At 39.2% G+C, this 25,947-nt stretch overlaps 3 protein-coding genes across 5 annotated transcripts in view; 2 read left to right on the top strand and 1 right to left on the bottom strand.

Annotated features, from left to right (window-relative positions):
- esamb (endothelial cell adhesion molecule b) overlaps positions 1–17,688 on the top strand; it is a 39,996-nt gene extending 22,308 nt beyond the window's left edge. The window contains exons 1-7 of one of the 2 annotated variants that reach the window (XM_034113044.1): positions 6,744–6,954; positions 8,514–8,659; positions 9,818–10,019; positions 10,419–10,574; positions 14,638–14,760; positions 14,843–14,972; positions 16,315–17,688. In XM_034113044.1, coding sequence (XP_033968935.1) covers positions 8,570–8,659; positions 9,818–10,019; positions 10,419–10,574; positions 14,638–14,760; positions 14,843–14,972; positions 16,315–16,777 — 1,164 coding nt within the window. In that variant the 5' untranslated portion in view covers positions 6,744–6,954; positions 8,514–8,569 and the 3' untranslated portion in view covers positions 16,778–17,688. Of the gene's footprint in view, positions 1–6,743; positions 6,955–8,513; positions 8,660–9,817; positions 10,020–10,418; positions 10,575–14,637; positions 14,761–14,842; positions 14,973–16,314 lie in introns of those variants that run through there. The other variant, XM_034113043.1, reaches the window with a different exon arrangement.
- A 118-nt stretch (positions 17,689–17,806) lies between these two features.
- On the bottom strand, positions 17,807–22,702 carry acad8 (acyl-CoA dehydrogenase family, member 8). 2 transcript variants are annotated; one of them, XR_004554516.1, is made up of 12 exons: positions 22,547–22,702; positions 21,980–22,080; positions 21,437–21,606; positions 21,029–21,138; positions 20,856–20,932; positions 20,610–20,747; positions 20,362–20,497; positions 19,912–20,009; positions 19,653–19,805; positions 19,482–19,584; positions 18,956–19,348; positions 17,807–18,922 (listed from the first exon to the last, which is right to left on the bottom strand). XR_004554516.1 is itself a non-coding variant. In XM_034113045.1 (11 exons), exons 1-11 carry the CDS (start codon positions 22,662–22,664, stop codon positions 19,293–19,295), a joined length of 1,260 nt encoding a protein of 419 aa, XP_033968936.1. In that variant the 5' UTR covers positions 22,665–22,702; the 3' UTR covers positions 17,807–19,292. The 2 variants fall into 2 exon arrangements, 1 of the variants encoding a protein (XP_033968936.1); XM_034113045.1 differs by having other exon boundaries at positions 17,807–19,348.
- Positions 22,703–22,789: 87 nt separating this feature from the next.
- Positions 22,790–25,947, top strand: thyn1 (thymocyte nuclear protein 1). Its single transcript, XM_034113049.1, has 8 exons — positions 22,790–23,090; positions 24,354–24,412; positions 24,493–24,656; positions 24,741–24,809; positions 24,941–25,033; positions 25,122–25,217; positions 25,303–25,453; positions 25,522–25,947. Exons 2-8 carry the CDS (start codon positions 24,364–24,366, stop codon positions 25,566–25,568), a joined length of 669 nt encoding a protein of 222 aa, XP_033968940.1. The 5' UTR covers positions 22,790–23,090; positions 24,354–24,363; the 3' UTR covers positions 25,569–25,947.

Genomic DNA, 25,947 nt, shown 5'->3' with positions numbered 1-25,947 from the left:
GGATGTCAGAGCTCTAAGAAGACATGTAAGGCATTCGGCATAAACACAAGCATGCATGCTCTGACACTTTTACTACATAATCATGCACGAAGGAAAACATTGTAACGTGAGAACAAACGGCAAGTGTGTGAAAAGGTTCAAAAGGTCATGGAAATTTAGTTGGCTCGTAAGACCAGAGGGAAAGCAAAAAATGACATGCATACACACAATTATGCAGTGAATACATGTGCTTTGTTTTTCAGTGATTAAGTGATCAGTAAATGTCCTATTATTATTCGAGCTTGGCACGGTAGTAATCGTATTTGGATGATTTAATGTTCAGGAAATTAAGGTTATTAATAGTTTCTGCAATGAGAAATGCCTCAATCCTTTATAGTTCTCCGGAGTCTCATCCTTCCACTTTAGTGTTGGCAGACAAGATCTAAGTGTCTGGCTGTGAGGAAATTAATAATCTTTTTGGATTTTATTTAATTGTTTTCCATGGTTTGGTTTGCGTGGATTTCTTTCATTTATATTTGCTTTTACCCAAGGGTCTGCTCAGGTCTTTTATGTAGGCAGTGTAATAAGGCTTTATTTTTAAGTGGCTATGATTAGTTATGTTAATAACCTCCTTTCAAAATGTGGATTAGGGGCAGCAACTCGGAAGCCATCTGAAGTACGATGGCATTATTTTGTTGGTGGTATTTGGGCTCATATGTCAAGTAAATTGAAGGCTGCAAGAGCTTTGATAGGTCCCATTTCTCTTATTTTACAAGTGTGTGTTACTGTGCTATTTCTTTAATGAACACTTTGACTAAATATATTTTTTTTTCCATGACTAAGACAACACGATTATAACACCAATGTCAATAATCACCAACTTTGTCGATGTCATCAAGCAATAATATTGATAAAATGTCAAGTGTAATATAAAGAATATATCAACACTATGTTTGTTGACAGTAAAATAAATATTATAGATTGTTAACGCTTTTGTTTTTTCAATGCACTGTTTTTTGTTCTGTGCTGCTGGCAATGAAGACATTCTCTGAGTATGTGGCTGTGTTTAAACAGAGGGCTGCTGAACCATGCATTATATGACAATCTCTTTCTTTCACTCACAATGTTATTTTTATACTCAGATTGCCCTTTCGATTTGCATTAAAATTAAGTATTTCTTTGGTGCTGGACTGCAAGACCACACGAATAACGCAACAATACATAACATACTGTACATAAAGATACAATGATGCATATTAAACACTTATAGTAACCCATTGGCAGTAATAAAACAATATTTGTTAACAAAGGAAAGGGCAAGGGAAGTCTTTTGTCTGTTTTTAACCTTTAAAAAAATTGGGGAAAGACTGACGGATGACAAATTAACCCCAAACACAAAGCATGGTAATTCTTCCACTCAGTTCAGTGAAATAATTTCAATTTTGTCGTGAGTGGGCTTGTACATCTGCCGAGTGCTGGAAGTGGAGATATTGTAAACAACAATATGTGCCTTAATATTAAGTGTGCGTGTAAGAGTTAAAGGGACTGAGGTGGCAGTGAGAACCAGAGGGATGTTGTGGGAGTTTGGAACCATGTGCGCGGGGAGAATCAATTTAAACACAATCAAAAGTTAAAAGGGATTAAAGCTACTTTGATGAGATAGCACACTCAAAATGGTTTAAAATAGCTGCAGAGATTACACTAATGTAATCCAATTTAAAGGAGCCTTTCCTAATATTTATTATTAAAGCACCATCTGTTCAAAGCCTGTAGGGTCAGTACAAAAGGCGGTTTTACACCAACAAAGCTATTTTGTTGTCCTACATTCCTCTCTTTGCTGTCTGTCAATAAGTCAGGGAATAACCCCCTTTTTTTTTTGGCTCAGTCCTAATCTTTGTTCATGTTTGTCCTCATTTGCCATCAACTAATCTTTAACAATGTGCAATTCTGTTCCTCACTTGTCAAATGCCTTTATAAAAGTAAAACTGAAGGTCATCCAGATTTCGTCAAGAATAATGAACGATTATAATGAGGGGAAAAAATCTGACGCTTACATAATGTATTATTATGTTGTCTGTTCTTGCATGGCTAGGCGTTTAAGGGTTCATTTTAAGACTTTGTTATCACTGCTCTGACACAGATTTCCGCTCAGCACAGACAAAACATGCTGTAGAGATAAAAAAAAACAACCCTCAATTAATAATGTAGCACAAAGTTGGACTAAACCGCAATTTATTCCATGAGAATAAAGACATTGTTCCGTCATTTCTACCCTGTTGATAACAAGGTACATCTTTCGAAAAATATTTCTGGTTCAAGTTGCAGCAAGTGAGTCATTGCACAGAACTGCTTAATGCCAGTATTGGATTTACAGAGATGTTGCATGCTGATATTAACAATTATTTCTATTGACTAATGGAAATAATTGACTATAATTTTCCTTTTTTTAATGGTTGTGTCCTTATGTTAATTGAGTACAATTTACATTATGTTTTTTATAACACTTATTAATCCTGATGAACTTTCAGGTTTATATTTATATTTTGTGCCTCTACTGTGACATGTTTCCATGCTTTTATGTTTAAAAAGTTATGTATTTGTCTCATACATCCTGTGCTGCAGCACCTATTTTCCCCCTCTGTCTTAAACCAGAGCCCAGTCTGCTCTGATTGGTTAGCTGGCCGGCTCTGTTGTGATCCGTCAACCGCCACTTAGACTGTCAAGTACAATGTGTTGGAGCGATAACCGATCGAAGCACAAGAGTTATATATTGATGTCTCTATGTTATGGAAGTAAACAAAGAAGAGAAATGGAGGCGTTTCAGGCAGGGGGGAGTGTGTGGGAGAGAAACTCCCTCTGGCGTGAACTTTGGGATTTTAGACTTTTTAGAACATTTACATACACCAATATATAACACACTCCAGGAAAGGGAAAACCCCAAAAACATAATAGGGCTTCTTTAAGTCCAGTCACAGTACCAATTCATGTGTTCACAAAACATCATTTTGTGGTCTGGCAAGGCTTCATCACATTATAGACTCACACACTTCACCTTTAATGTAGCATAGGGTAAAGGATGAGGCATTGTTCGGCAATTAAAAGTCTTAACAGTTACACGTTTGTTTCTAGTTATGTCTTTCTCTTTACTTTCCTTCCAAATAAAGGAGATCAGTTGTGAAAAAGAGGTTAAGCGATCTAGTGAAGGCAGTCAACTCAAGGCAGCTACTCCACCCCCATGGAGAACTCCACTCACTGCAGCATATATGCAACACACTTTTTTAATCATGACAATTTACTTGGGCCTTCAGTACTGTGTGCACACCTGCTGCATGCCTGTTGCTACACAGCTCACCTGAAAGCTATGCTGATACTGGCACGTGTGTAGCTGCTGCTGATTCTGTCCAAATAGTATTTTAAAAAGCCCCCCCGAGCATCCAGCAGAAGGCTCCGAGTCGACCTCTCCGTAGTGGAGAAGACTCCCTGCTGTGCCGAGCTGATGGGTGACTGACATGTTAATCAAAACAAATCTGAAATAAATGTATAAAGAGGTATTAAAAACTTGAAACATTTTCTGTTACTTCAACGTTGTTTACAGCACCACTTGAAAATCTGAAAAATCATGTCCAGGACCTTTGACCTTCAAACCATGTTGCTGCTTCAGATTATCAGGACATATTTTTAAGGCGGAAGGGCCACCCCGTTCAATCGATGTCTAGAGGTGTAGATGGAGGGTAAATCTGAGCCTGAGCTAAAGCTTTAGCAGTGGAGAGGGACTCACATGGGAGAAAGACATGGGTGGAAGCAGAGATTACTGGGGGAGATAGAGTGGGGCTGGTTAAAGAGGATCAGTTAATCTTCACACAGGCCTCTCCGTGGCACCCTGAGGGCTTTGGGAGAGGAACTGACTTTTTATCCTTCATTTGATCACAACATCACAGCAGAATTAGGTTGCCTTGTTAGACATGCAAATCCCATGTATTTCAGTAACAAACTGAACACCTGTTCATCCATACGTACACACAGTTTACCTATATTGCTTATGATTACTTGTCATTTATGTATTTGTTGAGTCTAACATTCAGAGATTTTAGTGAAATCAAGATTTCCTCTGTGGTTTTTTCTACAATCAGAGGATCTCTTTTATACTGTGCGTGTGCTGCCCTCTATGGATGAGTCATGGTCCCACAACATAGTCACATTTAATCTGTTAATTGTGCCCCTGCTCAGACATGCATGACGGGGCGGACTCTTCTTTGATTAGTATCTGCAGGTTTGCATTCAGGCGTCCCTGCCTTTTTAATTGCTGTTGACTCCGCCAATGTCTCATAGCCAAAATGCCCTGCAGAGTAAGAAAACAAAAACAAAAAAACACAGTTTATTCTAAAAGAAAGAATCCAATTAGCAGATATAAAGCGTGGCTAGGCTGAGCGATTGCCCTTAGCCAAATGTAATTAGGACAAAGTTTACAGAGACTTCATAGTATCATTATTTTATCCCCTTTATTGGCAGCTTTTCATTTTTTTTCTTTTAGGACTTAGATTGACATCATACCCATATCCTCATCTTAACCCCCTCTATCTGTATGTTTCTGCAGCCAAACGCACACACATCCCAGATGGAGACAGCCTTGGATTAGGGAAGATTTTCCTTCATTTAATAAACAATTGAATGACACAGTTTTGAGGATAAACATGAAGGAGTCTCATCTAACAACAGAGAACCTGATCCCTTCTGATTGTGTCTCCAGCCCACCATATATATATATATTAATCTACGTGTAAACGCACTTCACGGTATTATACAGGAGAGAGAGATTTCATTTCGATCTCGGATTTAACTCAGACACGGCCTTTTTCTCAGTGTTCTTACAATATTGTTACAGGGCACACATGTCGGTCACAGCTAACACAATGGCTGCTGAAAATGAAATCAGGGCAACAGAATTTGTGGGGGTAAAAATAAGAGATGGGGCTGCTATACATTCTGATCAAAAACAGGCTGATAGGTTGACGTCTGTAGGAACGATGGTGATGATAAAGATATTAATCTACTGCATGCATGTCCAATAGATGGCTTTACTGCTCGACACTGACATGAGGTAATGCTGGATATGCTGACATGCTTTATGATTAGAGATTTGTGCATGTATGTCGCACAATACACACATCTTGTATGTGTTGCTGATTAAAGCTATGCCCTGGATTCTTCTGTGGGTGGATGTCCTACTCTATAATTATCAATGACGGTCCATCGCCATCCAGAAATATGTCATATTAGCATGTCTAGCTATTGATAACATATACAGCTGCTAGCATAATAGTAAAATAAGAAGGCGTAAGTAAAGACTGATATGTAAACATTTGCTATTTATTAAACACTTAAAGGTGGGGTATGTCATTTATTTCAGAAACACTTTTTGTTATATTCCATGGAATGCTCTCAACATCCCGATAGCAATGAATATATTAAATGCTTTGACAATAAATCCATTAAAAAATGTTCATCTGTGGAAGCCGTAGTACTGTAAAAAGCACGACCAATTATTTTAGCCGGCCCGGCTAAAATAACTGGATGGCCTACCTGCCTGTCAGCCTTCCATCTGTGCACAAACTTATCTTGTGCCCTCATTGGTCATGTGCACGTTCGTGTGTGTTGGAGGAGGGGCTCTATAAGGAAGTCTGAAGGAAGAGGCAGATGTTTTCCGGTTGTGTACTTTCAAATGCTAGCGCACTCGAGCTGGTTTCTCCAAATGTACATACCCCACCTTTAAGAGTAGCATGAGCACTCTGTGTGAATAATCATTACTTATATATTTATTCATGCATATTCGGAGACTAACAACTTACTGTAGCAATTCAAAAATGTGTGTCTTGTTTCTGTTGTGCTATGTAAATGTTTGGTAGCCTACTTGGTTTGTCATCACCTTGATTTGTGCAATATAACAGAAATAGACTACAAATACAGTGTTTTTAGGCTCTGTGAACGTGTCGTTATTACACACAGTTAAACTGTAACATCACTTTCGCTTGTGATGGAGTATATTTTGCGGAAAGATTAACTGCAATAAACTTTTAATATTAATAGAACTCAAGTCTATCATTCTGTATCTTCTGTAGAATTTGTAAATGTAACTGTTGGTTACTTTTGAGCCATACAAATGTTCCTGGCCGGATGTTTTGCTCACATGCTGGATGCCTCACAACATGTGGACCCCACAGACGTCGCATGACACAAATGATTAAATATCAAGCAAAGTGATTTGCTAATTGAAATTCAGAGAATGTAAATGCTGTTACCATGATGATGATGGTATCACCAGAAGCCGTGGTTGGGGTAGTGACCATGTGTTAGATCATATCCATGTCCAGCTGAGCTTTTTTGCTCACGTGAGGTGAGAGGATTGAGCCTGGGATTGTACGGGGATTAGTCAGCAGGACTTAGATTTAGAGATTCAGAATCTAAGGGACAGGAGTCTCACAGCTGCAGGGTCATTTAGTTCCAAGAAGAAATAAGAAAACACTGCAGCAATTCTAAAAGTAAAAAAAGAAGTGTATGTTCATCTCTCTGGCTTAATATCTCCTACACATGCACTTTTCTCTTCATCTGTTCGCCTGCCCCACCGGCACAGCAAATCACTTAATTCTGCTGCCTCTGCACGCTTTCAGTCAGGAAAAGAAGGAAGGCGTGTCTGGCGGAGCAGATGTGGAGATTTCAGCTGCCTGTTTATGGATCACAACTCTCCCTCTCTCGGTGTATTCCCCTCTATCCAAACATCCACTCTGTGTATCATTGGAGCACATGAGGGACACTTTTCATGGTTTTCTCTACCATAGGAGGATTTTATTGGAAAGAATTTTCTTTTTTTCTTATGAGTTTTTTTTAAACCAAGCTTCAAACTGGAGACACAAGTAGACACCGACTGCTGGGATCAGGTGATCCAGCTTCAGCTGTCGGGTTCGGGTGACTGGGCACCCTGTGAGTTGGACATCATCATTTTGTTTTCTTTAATATGTTATTTTATCAACCCTCTCTTTTTGCCCATCTAGTCTATGTGAAAACAATTGTTGTATTATTAGTTTTGTTGTACTTGTGTGCGCAGGATTCTTTAAATCACATATAATTGTTGTTATCATTCTGATAATCCATGCACCTAAACTGCTCTTACTTTACATTTGGATTTTGGCTTTAGATTTTGAATTCCCCTTCCTCAAATGGATTCAGAAAATGAAAATGGATGCCTTGTGCTGAACTTGTGTCTGGAGAAACATAATTTAATCCATGTTTAATGCAGACCGGTAATGTATTATGGAAAAGCAATATTGTAATTTTTAGTGGTTGAACTTTGTATAAAGTCATCATAGGAGTATTATAAGATACAGTACAACATGTGCAATGATGCCTGATGAAACCTGCTAATAAGTACTTTATCTCCTTATTGGTGAATTTCAACTTCTCAGAAGGATGCAGTTAAGAAACTTAAACTTCTAATGCATGGGCATACAGCTGGAAATAGTGCTGTTTTTTAAACTGGGGGATCAGGAGGAGAATCATATAATATGATAATATTTACCTTTAATTCTGAAGAAAATGTCTTCACTCTGCTTTTGTCTGATTCCATATGTGATAAGTTTGCCTTGTCTTAGTTCAGGTAGCTTGATGTACAGAATCTACAAGGAAAGCACACACACACAGACACACTCTCTCTCACACACACACACACACACACACACACACACACACACACACACACACACACACACACACACACACACACACACACACACACACACACACACCAAGATGTAAAAGCAAGTTTGGGATTGAGTGAACCCAAGGTTGTTGCTGATTATAAAGGAGCCTAAAAGATTATATCTGCTGAGGTCACAGTTATGAAATTCAATTTGATGACTAATTATTTTATTGTTTTTCAGAAACACTTTTTTTTTTTAATTGTTAAATCCCAGCAGCAAAGTTAGCTGGCTAAGTGAATAAATATCTGCAAGGTTATCAAAATGTATTATGCAATTTGTAATGTGAAAAATCTAATTGAATTCATTGTTTTCCCAGCAAAATAACCGAAAACATCCTGTCGTTCTAATTTCTCAACCGTGAGAATTTGTTGCCTTTCTCTGTTTTATATCATTTCAAACTTAATGTATTTTTTGGACAAAACCAGATGTTTGAAAACATCAAATCAGGCTTAGGAAATTGTTATAGGCCTTTTCTATCTTGATATTTTCAGGGATTTTACACTGAGAAAAATATCATCAGATTATTTAATAATCCAAATACTGTAACGCTAGGCATGCAAAGACAGGAAACAAAAAGGATGAAATAAAACAAACTATAAATATCACATAACACAAAGAAGCCTTTTTATTCATGGAATTGAAGCATGAAACAAGATGAAAATACTAAGATATTAACACCTATTTCAGATTTGCTAGCTGCCCCAAATCATAAAAACAACATCATCTGCTGAGCCTCTGCTAAATGTCACAAGTGACAAAGTGTTTCCTGTGTTGTTGTTCCAGGTGACACCAAGGATGTGGAGATCCCCAGAAGAGACCTGGAGGTGGTCAGGGGCCAGATGGTGATGTTAGAGGCCTGGTACAGCCCCCTCTCAGACATCAACAAAAACTCTGTCGTGTGGCTCTTAGAGGGGAAAGAATCAAAGCCGGTGAGAAGGTCAAAATGCAATCCGCAATGATCTGACGACCTCTCCTTGTGTATACAAAGTAGAACTTCTTAAAAGGGATTCAATTAAATTCAGTGTGATTGCCGATGCTCCTCCTCTTACAACTAGCTCACTACTACTACTACTCAATTGATATATCTACAAACCAAAATGTTGAGTTTAAAATATTCCAACAATCTGTAGATATTTTATTTCTTTTTTTATTCCAGCAAATTGCATTAGCTCTCTGGTTCCAGATTTTCCAATTTGTGAAATTTCAGATTTTTTCTACGCCTTCTTATTTTACTATTATGCTAGCAGCTGTATATGTTATCAATAGCTAGACATGTTTCCTATACATTTATTTTTGAAATATTAACAGTTTAGATAAAACATGAAGACGTCAAATGTAATTACGTTTTTTGTTCATGTTATTATTATACAAATACAAAATGAATATCTGGCATTGTCAGTACTTGGCTTCTGTCACTTCAGAATATTATGTGAGAGGAAAATTGCCTGTTTTGTACTGCATGACATTTATATTATATGTTGGGAAATCCATCCAGTAATATGTAATATGATCTATAGAGATTAGGATTATTGCCAACACCACTGCGGATGTGTAGTGGAAGGAAAGATGGCCGTTATTACGAAAGGATGCCACTAATGACATTTTATCTATACTTTTTTGCTGCACCTCCTATATATGGCACGAACCGCATTTCAAACTGCTCATAGCTGCACGTCCTCTGTGTGTATGTGTCAGTGTGCACGATCTTTGCATGATTAATATAATCTAAACAGTGTCCGGTGCCTGCAAGCTTATCTCTTAACAGAAAATCTCCCTAAAATTTGACACCAACCATCTGTACATGTCAGGATTATCTTTATGAAGGACGTTGATTTGTGTTATATAGTTAATCTGCACACATATATATATATATATATATATGGCCAGAGCCAATACAATTATAAAGTTTCACCCCGATGACCAGATATAAAAGTGACCATAGTAACTCATTTTCAAAAAAGGATTGCATTTCAGGAAAAAGTAGCAGACTCAGAAATGTATTCTAAGAATGTACAATGATTATTAATAACAGTGCAATAGTGCTATGCTGCAGTGTTCAGTGTTGCTTTGTTTTTCTTCCGGTTAAGGTAATAACCTTTAGCTCAGGCGAGATAGGGCACGGTCAGAACGAGTTCACCAAGAGAGTGGGCTTCAGTGCGCCCATGCCCTCCGCCAACCTCTCCATCTACATCAACAACACCCAGGAGACTGACTCCGGGTCCTACGCCTGCACTGTCATCATCCCTGGAAGTGCTGTCATTTTGGGAAAGGTGCGCCTTAATGTCAAAGGTAATGAACCGCAGCATCACAGGAGAATATCAAAGGTTAGATTTAATCGCTCTGCCACACAGCTCACACATTTCCTCGGATTTGGAAATCAAATGCTGAACACGTTTTGAAGGATTTCAGATCTGACTGGTGTCTAATAAGTCCTATATTTATGTGAAAGCACTGTCCAAATGGAAATCATCTGCCACTTGCCTCTGAGGTCATGATGTCATCCTCCAGCAGCAGATTGAAACAACAGGGATTAAAACATTTACTTCATGTATGCAATAATGCTACTCCCTGTGAAATCTCCACTTTGTTGGCTGTGGATTAAAGCCTAACGTACAAGTTCAATAAAAGGTCATTGTTAACGTATTCCTAGCTTAACCTCTTGCACTACATCTGTGTGTCTGTCTGCAGTCCCTCCTTCCCCCCCGCTGTGCACCCTGACGGGGAACCCAGTGATGAAGGGCAACGTGACTCTGAGCTGTCAGTCCAGTCAGGGAAAACCTGTCCCTCAGTACAAATGGACCAAAGCTGCACCCACGTCTGAGGTGTTTTTCTCCCCCATGCAGAGTGAGTATTCTCTCAGCGCATAACAAGGATTTTAATGACTATACTTTAACTGTCAGTTCATTTGAAAGAAAACACATTTACAAACTGTACTGTACCTCATGTAGTATCTTTTGACAGATAGTTTTATTTTGTGCTGATTGCAGCTTTGAAAAAGGTAATTGAACAACTTTCTTATGGGTTCTATGATAGAAACACAAAAATGTCTCGCCTCAATCGCAATATTACCAGACTTCAACAGCAATTAAGCTAAACGAGTAAAAAGAAGAGGCTACCTTTTCTTTTCGGTGAAGGATTTGGGGTTATATTTAGTTGAAGAACACAGGAACAGGAACTCAGTTCATTTAAGCTAATATTTCATTTAGATTTTATTTGGAAAATGCTAGAGTTGAGCATTAAGCAATGATAACATATCTGATGTCTAACAAGAAAAAGTATGAAGATACACATTTTTATCATTTATTTTTTGGTTAAAGAAAAGCTTTCACACAACTGAGACAAATCTTACACTCGCTTATCACGTCATATACAGACATCCTTGTAAAAAACCCACCTGTACAGTACCTGTTATTTTGGAGGGAATACAAAATATTCCCTCCATATATATATATATATATATATATATATATATATATATATATATATAATTTATGTGCTTGTGTCACACAGATGCAAAAATGGTAAAGGAATCATTGAAGTACAAATCTGAATCCCCCTCCTGCTGCCCCTAGCACCTTACATGCAGCAGGTCACAGCATCATAAGTCCAGGTGCAGATTGCAGGATAACGCGTAGGTGCTAAAGATGTAACTAAGATCTTTCAATCGCACAATAACATGCAGCATGAATCCTCTTAACAGATATAAACATATTCCTCTCGCAGCTCTGTCCATGCAAGGATGAAAGAAAAATGCATTTGTAGATGTGTTTCCCGATGATGCTACAGAAAGAGCACCATCTGTTTCTGACTTAGACTGATTGATTGAGTATTGACTTAACTGCTTTGATCTTCAGCCCTCATCTCTTTATAGAACAAAGGTCCTCAGACTGGAAAAATGAAAAACTACTCGGTCTGATTGTGCATAGACTAATGGTTTTGTAGATCTGTGTGCCGGCATCACATGTGTGTCCGCACCCTCTTACATCAACACAGAAACCCATCTTTGTATCTGCGCTGATGTATGCTCTCTCTATGACTCTCCATGACTCTTGAACTCTGCTATCACTGCTTATCTCTTTCAGCAATCTCTTTCTCTCTCTCTCTGTCTGTGTTTTCTCTCTCTGCTGATCCTCCTCATTTCCTGTTAACCTTGGTGCCTAATCTAACAAGCCCCATGTCATTACTTGATCCACCCCTCTAAGAGGCATAAGTTGGATTTGGGACTGCACTCCCGTTCCCTCCCCATCAGTTTGTACCGTTCCCTCCCGACCTCTCATTGCTCACTCTCTCTTTCTGCCATCTTTCTTTCTGCAAAAAAACAAAAAAAAACACACAAAAAACAGAATGGAGAGCCTGTCCCCAGCCCATATTTGTCCTTGGGTTCATTGGTAAGGGTTATCACTCATACATTTTCCATTTATTTCCCGAGCTCCCATCCCACCTCCTCACCTGCAAACCGTGTCAACATGTCTCTCCTCAAATCCCAGCCCTTAAGCTGTAGGAGAAGCTTTAAAGTCAAACAAATCAACCCAGTTTGTATAAATGCTTATATGATTAATTGTAGTAAATGGAAACCATCAAAAAGGAAAAGGCTTAGCATTCATGTAGGTGTCTAGCCAGTAATAATCCCACTTAACCTTTAAGAAATCGAATTTTCCCTAAACATTCATGATTAAATCATCTAAATATTTGGATGTCAGTGAATACGCTTGTTGTGATATAAGCAGCTGTTTCATATTGGAATATGTTCCTGAATATATCCATGATGAGGGTTTTCATGAGACTTTTTGCATATATTTCCATTGTTATCTATTTACTTATTTGTAAAATAAGGGTTGAATTTGTTCTTTAAATCTTTGCAGCGTGTATGATGTTTAAGATTTAGCTGTCATCCTGTTGCATTCATTGAGATTCTTTACCATGTTTTATGAACATATCCCTGAGTCCAAAGAAGGAGGAAAATAATAAGATTTTCAAGGAGTGGTATGACATTTTGAAAAATAGGATAATTTCTTGCTGAGGGTGAACTGGGTTGAGAATATCACGTCATGTTTGTACAGTAAATATGCAGCTAGCTTAATAAATAGCAGAGAGTACATTACAATAATTGGTTGTGCATTAGCTTTATGATTTATTTAGATTTTTGTGTATGGTCTCTCACATCAATTGTGAACTAATCCTCTGCAGCTTGTCATGTGTAGTGGCCGGCTGTACTGTACCATGATGAGCCTCATTATACATTAATCACTTGTCATGTGTCGGGGCTTTGACAAATGCGGCCCGGTGACCTTGCAGTGACGGCTGTGTAATATGAGTAATGCCCCTGTCTTGATATGAGGCAGCACCTCTCAGATCTGCCGCTGGGATGTGATCACGCTGCAGGCTTGAACTCGATCCAAGCTCCAGGTCAGCTGGTGTCCTGCTTATCTGTCATAATTGGGTCTGGTTCTCCGCAGCTGGTTTCCAAGCCAGCGGATTCAATAATCAGAGAGGGATAAGTGCATATCACACTTAATAAAGTTACCAATAAAGCTATGTTGTGTGATTTCAGGGAACTCACAATTCAGCAAACTACTTACAAGCAGCAGCAAATGATGGTACAAAATGTCTGTCTTTTTCATTCAGTTACACTTGGGGAGGGATTTTCTGTGCTTCTACTGTTGGCAGTGGTTTGTGTGCACCTGCCTGCATTCACCTCCTGGTGGTGCAGTGGCAGATGGTGCAAAAATAACACAAAGCTCATTCAGGACACCCAAACTTTGGGAGGAAGGCAGCTGTTTAGATTGATGACGACGACTGAAAATTAAGGATTTTCTGGTCTCTCACATTAAAATGCTGCTTGCTGGCATAATGCGGAACCTTGACGTTCAGCCCGGGATGATTTGGATGAGTCCCTGTGTTGCATTGCTTTCTCTCTGTGGGGATTGACAGGCGCACCGGAACACTTATAAAACACCCACCGGAACAACACTTTAGGACTAACACCCACTGTCATTTCCTCACGTTCCACACGAAAGCAAAAAAGCATCAGATAAAGACATGCTGCAATGTGACGTATAAGATTGGATTTCAGAGGATTTTATGTGATAAGTCCCTCCATAAAGCGTGTTTATTTTCTTACAGTCCATGTTTGCTACAACACGGCGCTTTAAGCCAGATGTGTGAAGAAGAACAGATTGTGTTGAAAGGAAATACCCAGTTATGAAAGCACTGAGAGGGATACACACACGCTTACAGCTGTGTGATAACCTCAGTGTGAGAACCTACTAGAACTAAAAATCTGCTGAAGAAAACATCATTATGTAGCAACACTGTATTATCCTCTGCAGAGCTCTCTGCTGAGGGATACAACATAAATAAACCATATGCTGTAGGGACTGGAAGTGGGCCAATAGTGGATTACATTTTGCGTTGTGAATGAAATCAGTAAATAATGATTCAACACCACCTTGATATGTTGTTGCACAGAGAGGGTATCACACATTGTCAGCATATCTCTGTGTTAAACAATACATCATTCGGTCGTAAATGAAGAGGAAAATATAACACTTTTTCAATAAGTGAATCCGGAATCAGTGTATGTATTTCATGCATTGTAAAACACAGTTCACAGCCACATTTATATCACGTTATCCATTTATCCATATTTATGGTCAATGATGGAAGGTTTATGTCCCTTATGTACATGATCTATGATATATTTTAATAAGGACATGTCCCTATACAGTTCGTTCTCGCAGTAAAGTTGTGTTTGTTACTCTATAATTGTAGTTCCCTAGTGTGTGATACTGTGGTATAACAATTTCATGTCGACCTGTATCGTTTTCTAGTTGTACCAAGCCTACTTGCACGGATCACATAAATATATGATCGCTACGTGTATGTAACCCTGTGGTTTTCTTTGCAGATGAGAGACACGGCACCCTCAGGCTGAGCAACCTCACTAAAAGCATGTCAGGGAAATACATCTGCAGAGCCATCAACACGGCGGGCTCCGACAGCTGCTCCATTAACCTGGAGGTTATCACCTGTACGTACAGAACACAGTATGCCTACTACACCACACACCAGGCACTGTGTGTCTGAACACTGATCTGTCATCTGTTTCCCAGCTTCCAATGCAGGAATGATTGCAGCTGCTACACTGGGGTCCATAGTGGGACTGGTGGCCATGGTGCTCTTCCTCATATTCATACTGAAAAGGAGAAAGGACACTGAGGAGGAGATGGCCAACGAGATCAAGTGAGACATTTAATACAGCATGTACAAGCTGAAGCTATCCATTACAACACCCCCTTTATACATTCCACATACAGAAAGTGTATATGCTTTGTACTATACTTTTTTACATGCAATAAGGAAGGAAGAGGCTGTACTCATATTCAATCTTTTTATTCATTTAAAGTGGACCTATCATGCTATATTTGAATAATATATTGTAGGGCCATACCTATATAAGGTATATTTATCAGTTTTCTTTTTCAAAATACCAAACAGATCATACATTTTAGCCATGCCTCATTTCGCTCTATTTTGCTCTCCTCCACCCCTGTCTTTGCATGCGCTGCAGCTGACCACGCCCCCCTGCAAAGGAGGGGCCGAGTTACGAGCGTCATGTTACCATGCTGTTACCATGCCACGGCAACCTCTCATTCCCCTGATAGGTGGAGAGTTGGCCATATAGGCGGAGCTCCTCCGTCCTGACGTCAGAGAAATGTTCAAATCTGTATCAGTCTGTATCAGATCCGTTGCAGCCCCGTTTTTAGAGATTTGGGTATGGAGGAAAAGAGAGAGGGTTGTGTTTTCTGACACTTGGTGAGTTCCCTGGAACACCGGGGACACATATTCATGTATAAAAGACGTACAAAAGTGCATTTTTCATGATAGGTCCCCTTTAACATATAACCACTAAATAATTAAGTAGGGCGAGCACTCACTCAGTTTTTCCTTGCATTTTTCCAAAAGCAACAGTCTATGCCTCTGCATTTAATAATTATGACATTGAGTTAGTGCGAGTAAATGCAATGCAATACTTTATTCTGGATTCAATGCCACTTGAATTTCTATTGCACTGTGTTTCAAAAGGATATGATCAAATGTTTTACACGTCTATTCTAATCTGGAAGCTATAGTCCTATATCATCAAATAAGATTTAATGTACAAAAAGTGCTTGTATAAGTTGCTCCACCATGACCAGCTAAACATAAAATACCATGTTAATAATTTTTACACTATATAGGTTTATAATATTATTACACTAAAGCCTCCTAATAAGTACTTTGCTTCTAATAGCTCATTTTGATATCAATGCATTTACAATTAAATGTACATTTTGTTACTTTAATATTATTAAAAGTGAAATTTCACACAATGTTTGTATTTGCAATACATGCTGTCTCAGAAGATATAGGTCATCTATATTTTCGCAATACACACAGTTTTGCCAGTACTCAGAAAACAGTGAAGCTGAATGTGTGTTGCCCTATTTCCTACCTGTAATTTTTTATATTAGTAATTCTAATAATTATGAGTTTTTGCTTTCTCTGCGTTCCTCTCAACCTCTCTTCTTTCTTCCTGTTACAGGGAGGATGCTCAGGCACCAAAGAGAGTATCATGGGCGAAGAGTAACACCGGCTCTGACATCATATCCAAGAACGGCACGCTGTCCTCCATAGCCACCAGTCCTCGACCCCGAGACCCCCGCCATCCTAACTACAACTACCCATACTCCCCGGCGTCCACATCAGACACCGGCTCAGTTATCCACGCCTACCAGCTGCGACCTGGAGAAGCCAACACACTGCAGGGTCTCCCGGGGTACAACAGCGGAGGAACCCCACGCAAACATAAGAGACCCCGCAGCACAAATGGGGACCCTGCGCAGCTTCTGAGGAGCCCTGCGGTCGCCAACAGGACTGAGGGGGCTCAGCCTCAGGTGCCCCCTCCCCTCGCTGTGTCCCCACAAATGAGCTGCTCCACTCTGACACGCCTGGGCTCTGTAGCCATCATGGTGCCCGCGCAGAGCCAGGCCGGGTCGCTGGTGTAGGCCGGCCGGAGGACAGGGGTTAGGGGGGAGAGAAAGTATGCCTTGAAACTCAAAAGCACTTTCTCTGTGAAGACTTATAAGGATGTGAGAGAAGAAAACGTCCCGCAGGTCCCTTTGGTTGTTCATTTCTTTTTGTAAGAAATATATTTTTTATTTACTCTTAAGAGATCTTTAATGATACCCAGTAGCATTAGGATTTGTAGGCAGTGTACATAAAAGGCCAATGTTTTCAAGAGAGTTGTTGACTTACTACAGTTTATGGATACTGTAAACCATGTTTCAGTTCATTTGGCAGTTTGCTTAGAGTTTTGCAGTTCTTGCTAAATATATGCTGGCCAAATTTGTGTAATAACTGTAGCCATACAAGTGTATGATTTCATTTCTACAGCTGTGTAAAGATGCATTTTCAGTCCCTTCTCTCAGGCTAAAGGCACTATGTCAAAATCACAATTCAGGTATTTCAAATGTATCATTCTTGCTTTCTTTGAACCACATGTACGTGTTATGTGTTCACGTAAGTGTCGTTTTATTTAACCTACTGCAATATCAGTATGGTTCAATGACACTGATGTCTGCTGGGAGGACATTTTTCATTATTTGCCTGTTATGGTAGTTGGAATGTAACCAAAATAGTGAGTACAACATGTTGAAGTTGATGGTTTCTTACTATTCTGTTCAAAGGTGCTTGTTTTAACTTGATATAATTACTGTAAACACACAAGGCCACCAGTCAGTGAGATAATATGACCAAACTTCCGGCTGTTGGTCTTGTTTGTTTTCTTGTAAGTATAATGTAGCTCTGAAAAAAGATGTGGCACTAAGCTATGCTGAGGGTTACATGTAGCACTTTTACTGCAGTTTTGATTGTTGGTCATTTTTTTCAATAAAGTGTTCTGGAGTGTTTGATTTTAGTATGACTCACCATAATCACTTTACCTATAAATATACTTTTACTAATGCAAAATAAATCACGTTTAATGACATGAAATGTAAATAATACCTAGTTAAGTTTGCCAATAAAAAGGCTGATTCCTTTTTCTGTAAACTGAGATTATTTTATTTGGAGTGTAATCAGCAGACATAATTTGAAATATGACAATACATAGCCCATAATACCCAACCCACTGTGGCATTTCAAACGTCATGGATGGGTAACAATTCAGTAACCTTGACTATAAAGGAGATCTAAAAGGCCACTTAAGGCACAGAGATGCTGAGACTGCAAGTAATATACATCTGTGATATCCAGTGCAAAAAAACACAATTTTATCACTGTTTGTTAAATCCTTTTAAAAATAGGAAAAAAATCCAAACTTGTCACAAATTGTGTGAATCTGTAGTAAGGAGCAGCTTTCTTTTTTTTTATTAAAGAAAAACAAGATTACAATATATCCACACTAGCAGCTTTGCAGAACATATTTCGGTTAAAAATCAAAACAAAACAATTTTTTTAACTATTCTTAGAACATTACATCTATTAGAGGTGGTGTCTGTGACCATGTGGTGTAGTTACCAGCACGTTGGCAGCAAGGTGATTCCAATATCAATCCACCAACTATTAAAGGGATTCACAGGATATTTTATACATGACGCAAACAGGATTAATGCTACTGAATTTGGTGATCCAATGATTTCTCTAGCACTGCCATCAGGTTGAAATGTTTGGTAAAGTATGTCATGGTCCCTTCAGGTCTGAAACAACTTGTGATCCCTTACATTTTCACCCAGCACCACCATCAGGTCAAGTTTTTACTTTTTTCTAGGACCAAATACTTGCAGTTCGTGTGGGATTCCTATAAGTAACACATGTTAGCATGCTAACAGGCTAAGCTAAGATGGTGAACGGGGTAAACTACAAACCTGCAAAACATCAGCATCACTGCAGAGCTAGCATGGCTGCACATCCTTGGTGTTCTTTCTGTCAAACATTGTTATTGTTCATTAGTTGCGGTCTGTACTTAAATAAAATATGCTTTGTCTTTTTAAATTGTACATAACTTCAGCTTTGTTTTGAGTTGAATGCTAAGGTTTGTATGTTAGTGTAATGTGCCATTATTCAGCATTTTGTATATGCTGTACAGTATAAGCATTTCTTTAAAATGATAGCCTGTAATTTATTTATTGCTTTTAGAGGAAGTGTTGGACCTGAGGAAGTGTTGGACCTGAGGAAATGTTGACCTGAGGAAATGTTGACCTGCAGGTGGCACTACATGTAAAGTAAGCTAGGGATTGCCAATGTCATTGGGATTCGTCCTCTTTGAATGACAGCTGTTATTGGAAATCTGTGTACATTGTTAAATGGTCATCCCTTGAGCCTTGCTGCAACAGAGTAGTTAAACATTTGAAGATAATAACTAATATCATACTAGAAAAACCTATGCCTTACTGACTGGCTTACCACACGTCCTTAAATGACCTTTTACACTTTAGGAAACCAGTCACACAGCAACAGGAAGAAAGACCATAACAATATGGTCACTGTTCAATTCACACAAATATCCAGGGAAAAGGTTTATCATGATTCTGCCAGCAGATTACGGGAAATGATCATCCTCATCACTTCATTTGTGCCTTTAGGAGAAAAAAAACAAAGGGTATGAGTCACACAAACAAAACAAGCACATCAACTATAAGAGGAAATCTGTGAGATTATAATCTGATACACATGAAAAACCAGACTAAGGCGACTCTTAAAAAGGCTCACCCTCGAGGATCTGATGCACTCTGATGTCTCGGACAAACTGCTGCACTGCGTAGTCTTTCAGGTAACCGTACCCACCGTGCATTTGGAGAGCATCGTTGCAGATCTGTGAAATGAATTAAAAAATGAGTTTTTTATTGAACAATTCCTCTAGTATTACTGAGTGTTACTTACATTAAAGCACTCGTCTGTGGCGAAGAGTTTGGCCATAGAGCAGAGAGAAACGGCATCAGACCGGTTCTCCTGCAGCGCTGTGGCAGCTTCACGCACCATGAGGCGGGACGCAACCAGCTTGGTGGCCATTTCTGCCAGTTTGAATTGAAGATACTGCACAAATGAACAAACACAGGGTGAAACACAGTGGCAAATTCAAGAAAAACGTGTTATCACTGGCAGGAAATGTGACCTAATTGTGGATGAGGGATCTTCTAACCTGGTTGTTGGAGAGTGTCTCTCCAAACTGCTTGCGTACTAACAGATGATCCCTCGCGAGCTGAACCGAGGCATGTGCCGCCCCAAGAGAACAGGAGGCTGTTGGAAGAGTTTATATAGAAACTGTAGATTAAGAAGCTGCTGATGGTCATGTTAAGATAACAGAAAAAAAACGTTTTTAGAGTTTGCTTCCATTTGACTATTGATTTTTTTTTTTAAAGGAATACGGTGTTATTTCCTCTTGTTAAAGTGTAATAATCTTGAATTAAAGCCAACCACCTAGAATCTCCACTTTTTTTTTAAACCTTATGCAGAACATTTGTTTTTGGACCTTTGCATTTCAAATATCAAGATGATGTCATGTTATCTAGCTATGGGTATAAATTACATATTTGGGCATCACTACACACTGGTAACTACTACTGTACTTTGATAGTGTTCTCCTCCTCACCAATATTAATTCTTCCTCCATTCAGGCCTCTCATGGCCATGTTGAATCCTTGTCCTTCTTCACCCAGCCGATTGATAACTGGAACGGCACAATCCTCAAATATCACCGCCCGGGTCGGCTGGGAGTTCCAACCCACCTGAGAGCAGAGAGTAGAACGGTTACTGTGACTTACTCCTGCCCTCTAGTGGCTACCAGCAAACACTAGCTCCAGAGCAAAATCATTAAAGTCAGCAATCAAAGGACTTTACCTTTTTTTCCTTTTTGCCAAAACTGAGGCCTGGGGTTCCTTTCTCTACCACCAGACAAGAGATGCCTTTAGGTCCTTTACCTCCTGTTCTGCACATCACAATATAGACGTCTGTGTCTCCCCCACCACTGATGAAGGCCTGAAAGTCACAGACATGTTTCTAGCTTACTGATTTTTTTTTTTAGAAAACATGTAACCATTATGAAGGCCCAAACACCAGATAGGGAATAGGCAGGTGTGGAATTACCTTCGAACCATTGACGATGTAATGGTCCCCTTTCAGCTGAGCAGTGGTCAGAAGTGAAGCAGCATCACTGCCGCTGCCTGAAGTCAAAGATCACAGGTTTATTGTGATGATGACTGACACGTTTCTAAATAACTATGTTATACTTTGTTTTTTTACATATACAATGGACTGACCTGGTTCAGTGAGACAATACGAAGCAAACTTGTCCATCAAACAGAGATCAGGACAGAACCTCTCCCTCTGCTCATTATTGCCAAAAGTGTCTATCATCCAAGCACACATGCTGCAAAGAAAACAGCTTAGATTGAATTGGGAGGCAAATACATGAAATTAATCTGGGAAAAAAGTCTAATTGATTTGTTTTGAGATTATGTAATGATTCTCAGTTCTGATAATTTGCCAAACAAAAGTGTCCTTTAAATTACAAAACTTTCTATTGAGTCAGTACATTTGGTTATTTGGACCCAACACAACCAGCCTCAAGTCAACCTTTGTCCTCCTTACATTATACACAGACAAATAAGTCAACGTTTTCTTAATTACAGGTCCAAGTAATTTATGACATAAGAGGGGGTTTTTACTTGTGGATGCTGATGTAAGCTGTAGTGCTGACACATCCTGTGGACAAGGCCTCAAAGATGATCGATGTGTCCAGCCGAGAGAGACCCGATCCTCCGACTTCCGGCTGGACGTAGATCCCACCAAACCCCAACTGGGCTGCCTTTCGCATCGTCTCTACTGGAAAGATTTCCTGGGGGGAAAAAAAATAACACCCATAAATGTTTATGTTAAATTATAACTGTGCACATTGGAAAAATAATTATCTGTTACATCATGTATTTGCATCGGATTAAACTATTGTTGGCAGTAAAAGAAAAGCTGCTGAGACATGCAGGTTCTCCACAGTCAGGTATGAGCTGAAGTAACTTTTAACAGGTGAAAAATTCCAGAAAGACAGTAATGAGAGCTCAATTTTGTCTCCATATATAAACCAGATAGTTTACAGGTGCTCAATATGGGACATTTCACCAAGAGTTTCCTGTGGGATGGTGAAGTGTTATGCCTTGACATCAGCTGACTGTATAGTATATATATAATAGACTGTATGGCTTTCTCAAACATACCTTTTGGTCCCACTCTGACATGTGTGGAGCCATTTCATTGGCCGCAAAGTCAAAGGCCATTTTTTGAAATTCCTTCTGTTCATCTGTGAGTCCATGAGAAGCTGTCAACAAAGAGCAGAGAGCATATATATACCATGGTGGTCAATATGGAAGGGAAAATATTCCATCATGCACAGATACGGGAGTATTATGTGTGGGCTTTTTGTATTACATGATAAAGGTAACATGTGTATTTTACACTTCAACTGTCGTGTATATCTTCAAGCAGCATAGGATGCAGCAATAAGTAAGCATTGGAAACTAGCAAATTCCCTGACAAGACCTGTCTAGGAGTGGGGCGGTGTAAAACTAACCAATGACAGCTAGGTACCGGTAACTGTAACATTAAAGCCCTGAATGGGATGTGTGATTTTACTTTATTGTGTTTTATTCACAGTCAATAATAAACACCAACACCGGTCTGGTAGCTAACAAAGTTCAGTGCCATTCAGGCTTTCTTTCACAATAACACACAGCTGTCCTATGACGTTAAACTAATGCTCAAAGTTTTACTTGTCTGGGACTTACGGTCGACACAAGAAGCTATTCCTCGTCTCTGTGTGCTTCTGTTAAAATATAAACGATGGTTCCTGCAGATGCTGGAGCCCAGTCTGGCAATCCTTGCTAGAGGTCCGACGGTCGCCATGTTTACCTCCACAATGTGGGATGTGTTCGTTATGTCACTCTGCCGCTGCCGCTTCTTCTTCTGGGGCTTTAAAGGCGGAAGGCATTCAGCGTATAAAGCGCAATACCGCCATCTTTGTGGTGCGGGTAACATATTCATTTAACATATTATTCCTGTTTTTCTCTGATAAAATCACATGCAATTATACTGATGCTCACATCTGCTGAGAAATATAGTTTCCTGTCGCTCGTGAAAGTGGTCATTAGTTGCTCCCTTTGAGGAACTTTGGAGGGTAAGGACTCCAAAGGACATCTATCTCTTACAACACAAACGGGAGAAGCTGGCAATAAATCAAGTGCACCAATACGTTTGTTGACGTCACGTGCTGCTGCTTTCACCGCGGGTTTTGATGGTTGACTGCTTACCTGGAACATTGCTCAGCTACAGGTATGATTTATCAGTGTTTAATCAGAGATGTTGCACTACTGACAGAGCTGCATTATAATCTGTATTACTTTCAAATGCCTGGCGCGTTTAGTTTACACGTGTTGCCAAGAGTTCTTGAAGCTAGCTAGTATCTGCCATCCATGTACGGGTGAAGTTAGTTTTACATTGGAATTCACTATGTATTCTACATTCCGAGCCCTCTTTGTTTACTGCAGGTATTCCCTTATATTAGGGTCCAGTCCACCATTAAAGTACAGTTTCAATGACACAAAACCAATATTATGTTCAATGCTTCCGTTCCAACTTGCTTATATTAGTGAACATTATGGTAATACAAATATAGTAAATGTGTCTAATATGGCACACCGTTTTTCCATTACCTACCAATAGCTTCCATGAAACCCACATATTATTACCACATTGGACAGAAAACGTTGAACTTAATGCTTCTTCTATTATATTATATAAGTTTATTTTTTTTAGGAGAGTTTGTTTTCAATACTTTCCATGTAGTGCGACTCCAGACCAATGCATGCTTATGCAAATGCAGTGCACAAGTAATACAAACCTCTTTTTATTAGGTTTTAGTGCATCTTTTATCATATCCGAAGTTTTTTAAATGGAAAACTCTTGGATATCAGCTTCGATATCATGTGATTGACTAAATTGAAGATTGAACAACACTTGAAGATTAGGATCAACCTCTGTTTACAGGATCGTTGTGTGTTTTCTACTTTAAATAATTAGTGGTTCAAAAACTTAGCAGTTGTTTTATAAGACTGTAAAAATGTAATTTATTTCAACAATGTTCCTATTAAATACAAAAGGGACCAAAATCCAATATATTAAAAAAAAAAAAAAAAAAGAGTTGTGTCCAAAGGTATTGGAAAATATAATGTAACTAATATGGGCAAGTTATCATGGAGGAACAGAAAAAAAATATTGGTTTTGTGTAATTCTAATGGTATTTTATTCATCATCCCTAAGCAAGGGGTTTAGTTGTGAGCCAACCATACTTTGAATGCTGTCACTGTGAAACTGAATACAAAGATCAGAGTATTTTTTATAACTGTCTTTAAATATCCAAACTCAATCAAACTTTACCACAGATTCCTTACATTCATACAAAACGCTATGCACAGCTATGGTATACAAATTGTAAGAATGTTAGAAAACGTGATGTTATTGTTAAGGCATATTGTATATTGTCATATCAACCCTGTTATGGACGCTGCTCTATGTTTGAAACATGTGTCTTTATAGACATTGAGAGATGCCACCAAAGACGAGGTCCAGAGTGAGTAAAAGAACAGCAGATTCAGGTAAGCAAAGGAAATGGGAGTAAAACGTATTTTCTGGTACATTCTTTTCTAATGATTGACAATTATTGCTGCAACAATAGGCAAAGTCAATGATGACGCTGACGAAATGGTTGGAGGCAAGAAGAAAGCTGCAGCTTCTGTTGAGCCGTTAAAAACTAAAGAGAGCTCAGAACCTCCGCAGTACTGTCGCTGGCTGATGAAATCTGAGCCCGAGAGCCGCTTTGAGAAGGAGATTGACCTGAAGGTACAGAGCCTCATCAGCACAGCCTGTTTTCCTAAAAATGTGAGTGGGCTGCACTCGTTTGATGCTTGTTGTTTCATCCTTCAGTTTGGGATCGAGGAACTGAAGGCTTTGCCTGATCAGACTGGCTGCTGGGACGGAGTGCGCAATTATCAGGTAAATCCACACAACTGGCTACTGCTATGAAAAGCTGTTTACCTGAAATAACACACCAATCTATAAAGTATTTTTGATTTTTTTTTTTATATATTCTTCTCTCTGTTCATGGACTTTTCCGTCATCTGCAGGCACGCAACTTTATGAGGCAGATGAAAGACGGGCAGTTGGCTTTCTTTTATCACAGCAACTGCAAGGAGCCGGGGATAGCAGGAATCATGAAAGTAAGTCACTCTCTCCCCCTGCTGATTATATTATAATGATTTAATCAAACCTACAAACATGATATTTAGCTGGATTTATTTTTTCTAGATTGTAAAGGAAGCTTATGTGGACCACACTCAGTTTGACAAGAAAGATATCCATTTTGATGCTAACAGTAAAGCAGACAACCCCAAATGGAGCATGGTAAACCCCCATTTAAGAAGAAAAAAATATATACATTCATAAAATAATTGAACATAAAGGTTAACCTTGTTTTCTTCTCTTTTAGGTAGACGTCCAATATCAAAGAATGGTAAAGCGTTATATTCCTCTGTCTGAGCTGAAGAAGTACCACCTGCAGCACCGAGCCAAAGGTGGGCCTCTGAAGGACATGGGACTTTTCACCAGAGCCAGGCTCTCTGTGCAGCCCCTAACCACTGGTAAGTGAACGCATCTTTCAGTGTGCATTGGGCTGCTTATGAACCCTCATTCTGCTTTTTCTCTGCAGAGGAGTTTGAGTTTATCCTGACTTTGGAGGATAAGGAGCCTTTGTGAGGATTTGAACCAGATGATGTGAGGATGCAGTGAAATCATGAAGCAGCATAAACATACATCTCTTTTGTTCTGAAGTAATAAATGTGTTGTCAAATGATGGCTATTATCCAGATTGTACCTATACCTCTGGGTGATACTTGCTTAGACACAGCATACAAAGCCTTAGAATTGATAGAAAACAACTGCAGTATATAAGCTTGTAATGTTTTTTAGGGTTGCCCTTTGCTCACAGAAGGGGTCCGAGCCTTCTTTTATTGCCATTATTCAATTTGTGTATAGAAGCAACGTTTTATTTCACAGTCTGCACTATGGTCCATCATTTTGCACCCTGTCTGTTAAGGTTTATCATGTCGCCAACACTTAAATTCCTGGAAAACAA

Source organism: Trematomus bernacchii, unplaced genomic scaffold (genome assembly GCF_902827165.1).
Source record: "Trematomus bernacchii unplaced genomic scaffold, fTreBer1.1, whole genome shotgun sequence".
Lineage (NCBI taxonomy): Eukaryota > Metazoa > Chordata > Actinopteri > Perciformes > Nototheniidae > Trematomus > Trematomus bernacchii.
The sequence above is the reverse complement of the archived record's forward strand: the minus strand, read 5'-3'. Positions and strand labels throughout refer to the sequence as shown.

Bases quoted from the DNA above. Each gene is read 5' to 3' on its own strand.
- acad8 (XM_034113045.1), bottom strand. From the start codon at position 22,664: ATGGCGACCGTCGGACCTCTAGCAAGGATTGCCAGACTGGGCTCCAGC. The intron at 20,933-21,028 runs GTCAGTCCATTG...CTTTGACTTCAG, and splicing joins GTATTGTCTCACTGAACCAG to GCAGCGGCAGTGATGCTGCT. The intron at 20,748-20,855 runs GTAATTCCACAC...TGTGACTTTCAG, and splicing joins ACATCGTCAATGGTTCGAAG to GCCTTCATCAGTGGTGGGGG.
- thyn1 (XM_034113049.1), top strand. From the start codon at position 24,364: ATGCCACCAAAGACGAGGTCCAGAGTGAGTAAAAGAACAGCAGATTCA. The intron at 25,218-25,302 runs GTAAACCCCCAT...CTTCTCTTTTAG, and splicing joins ACAACCCCAAATGGAGCATG to GTAGACGTCCAATATCAAAG. The intron at 25,454-25,521 runs GTAAGTGAACGC...TTTTCTCTGCAG, and splicing joins TGTGCAGCCCCTAACCACTG to AGGAGTTTGAGTTTATCCTG.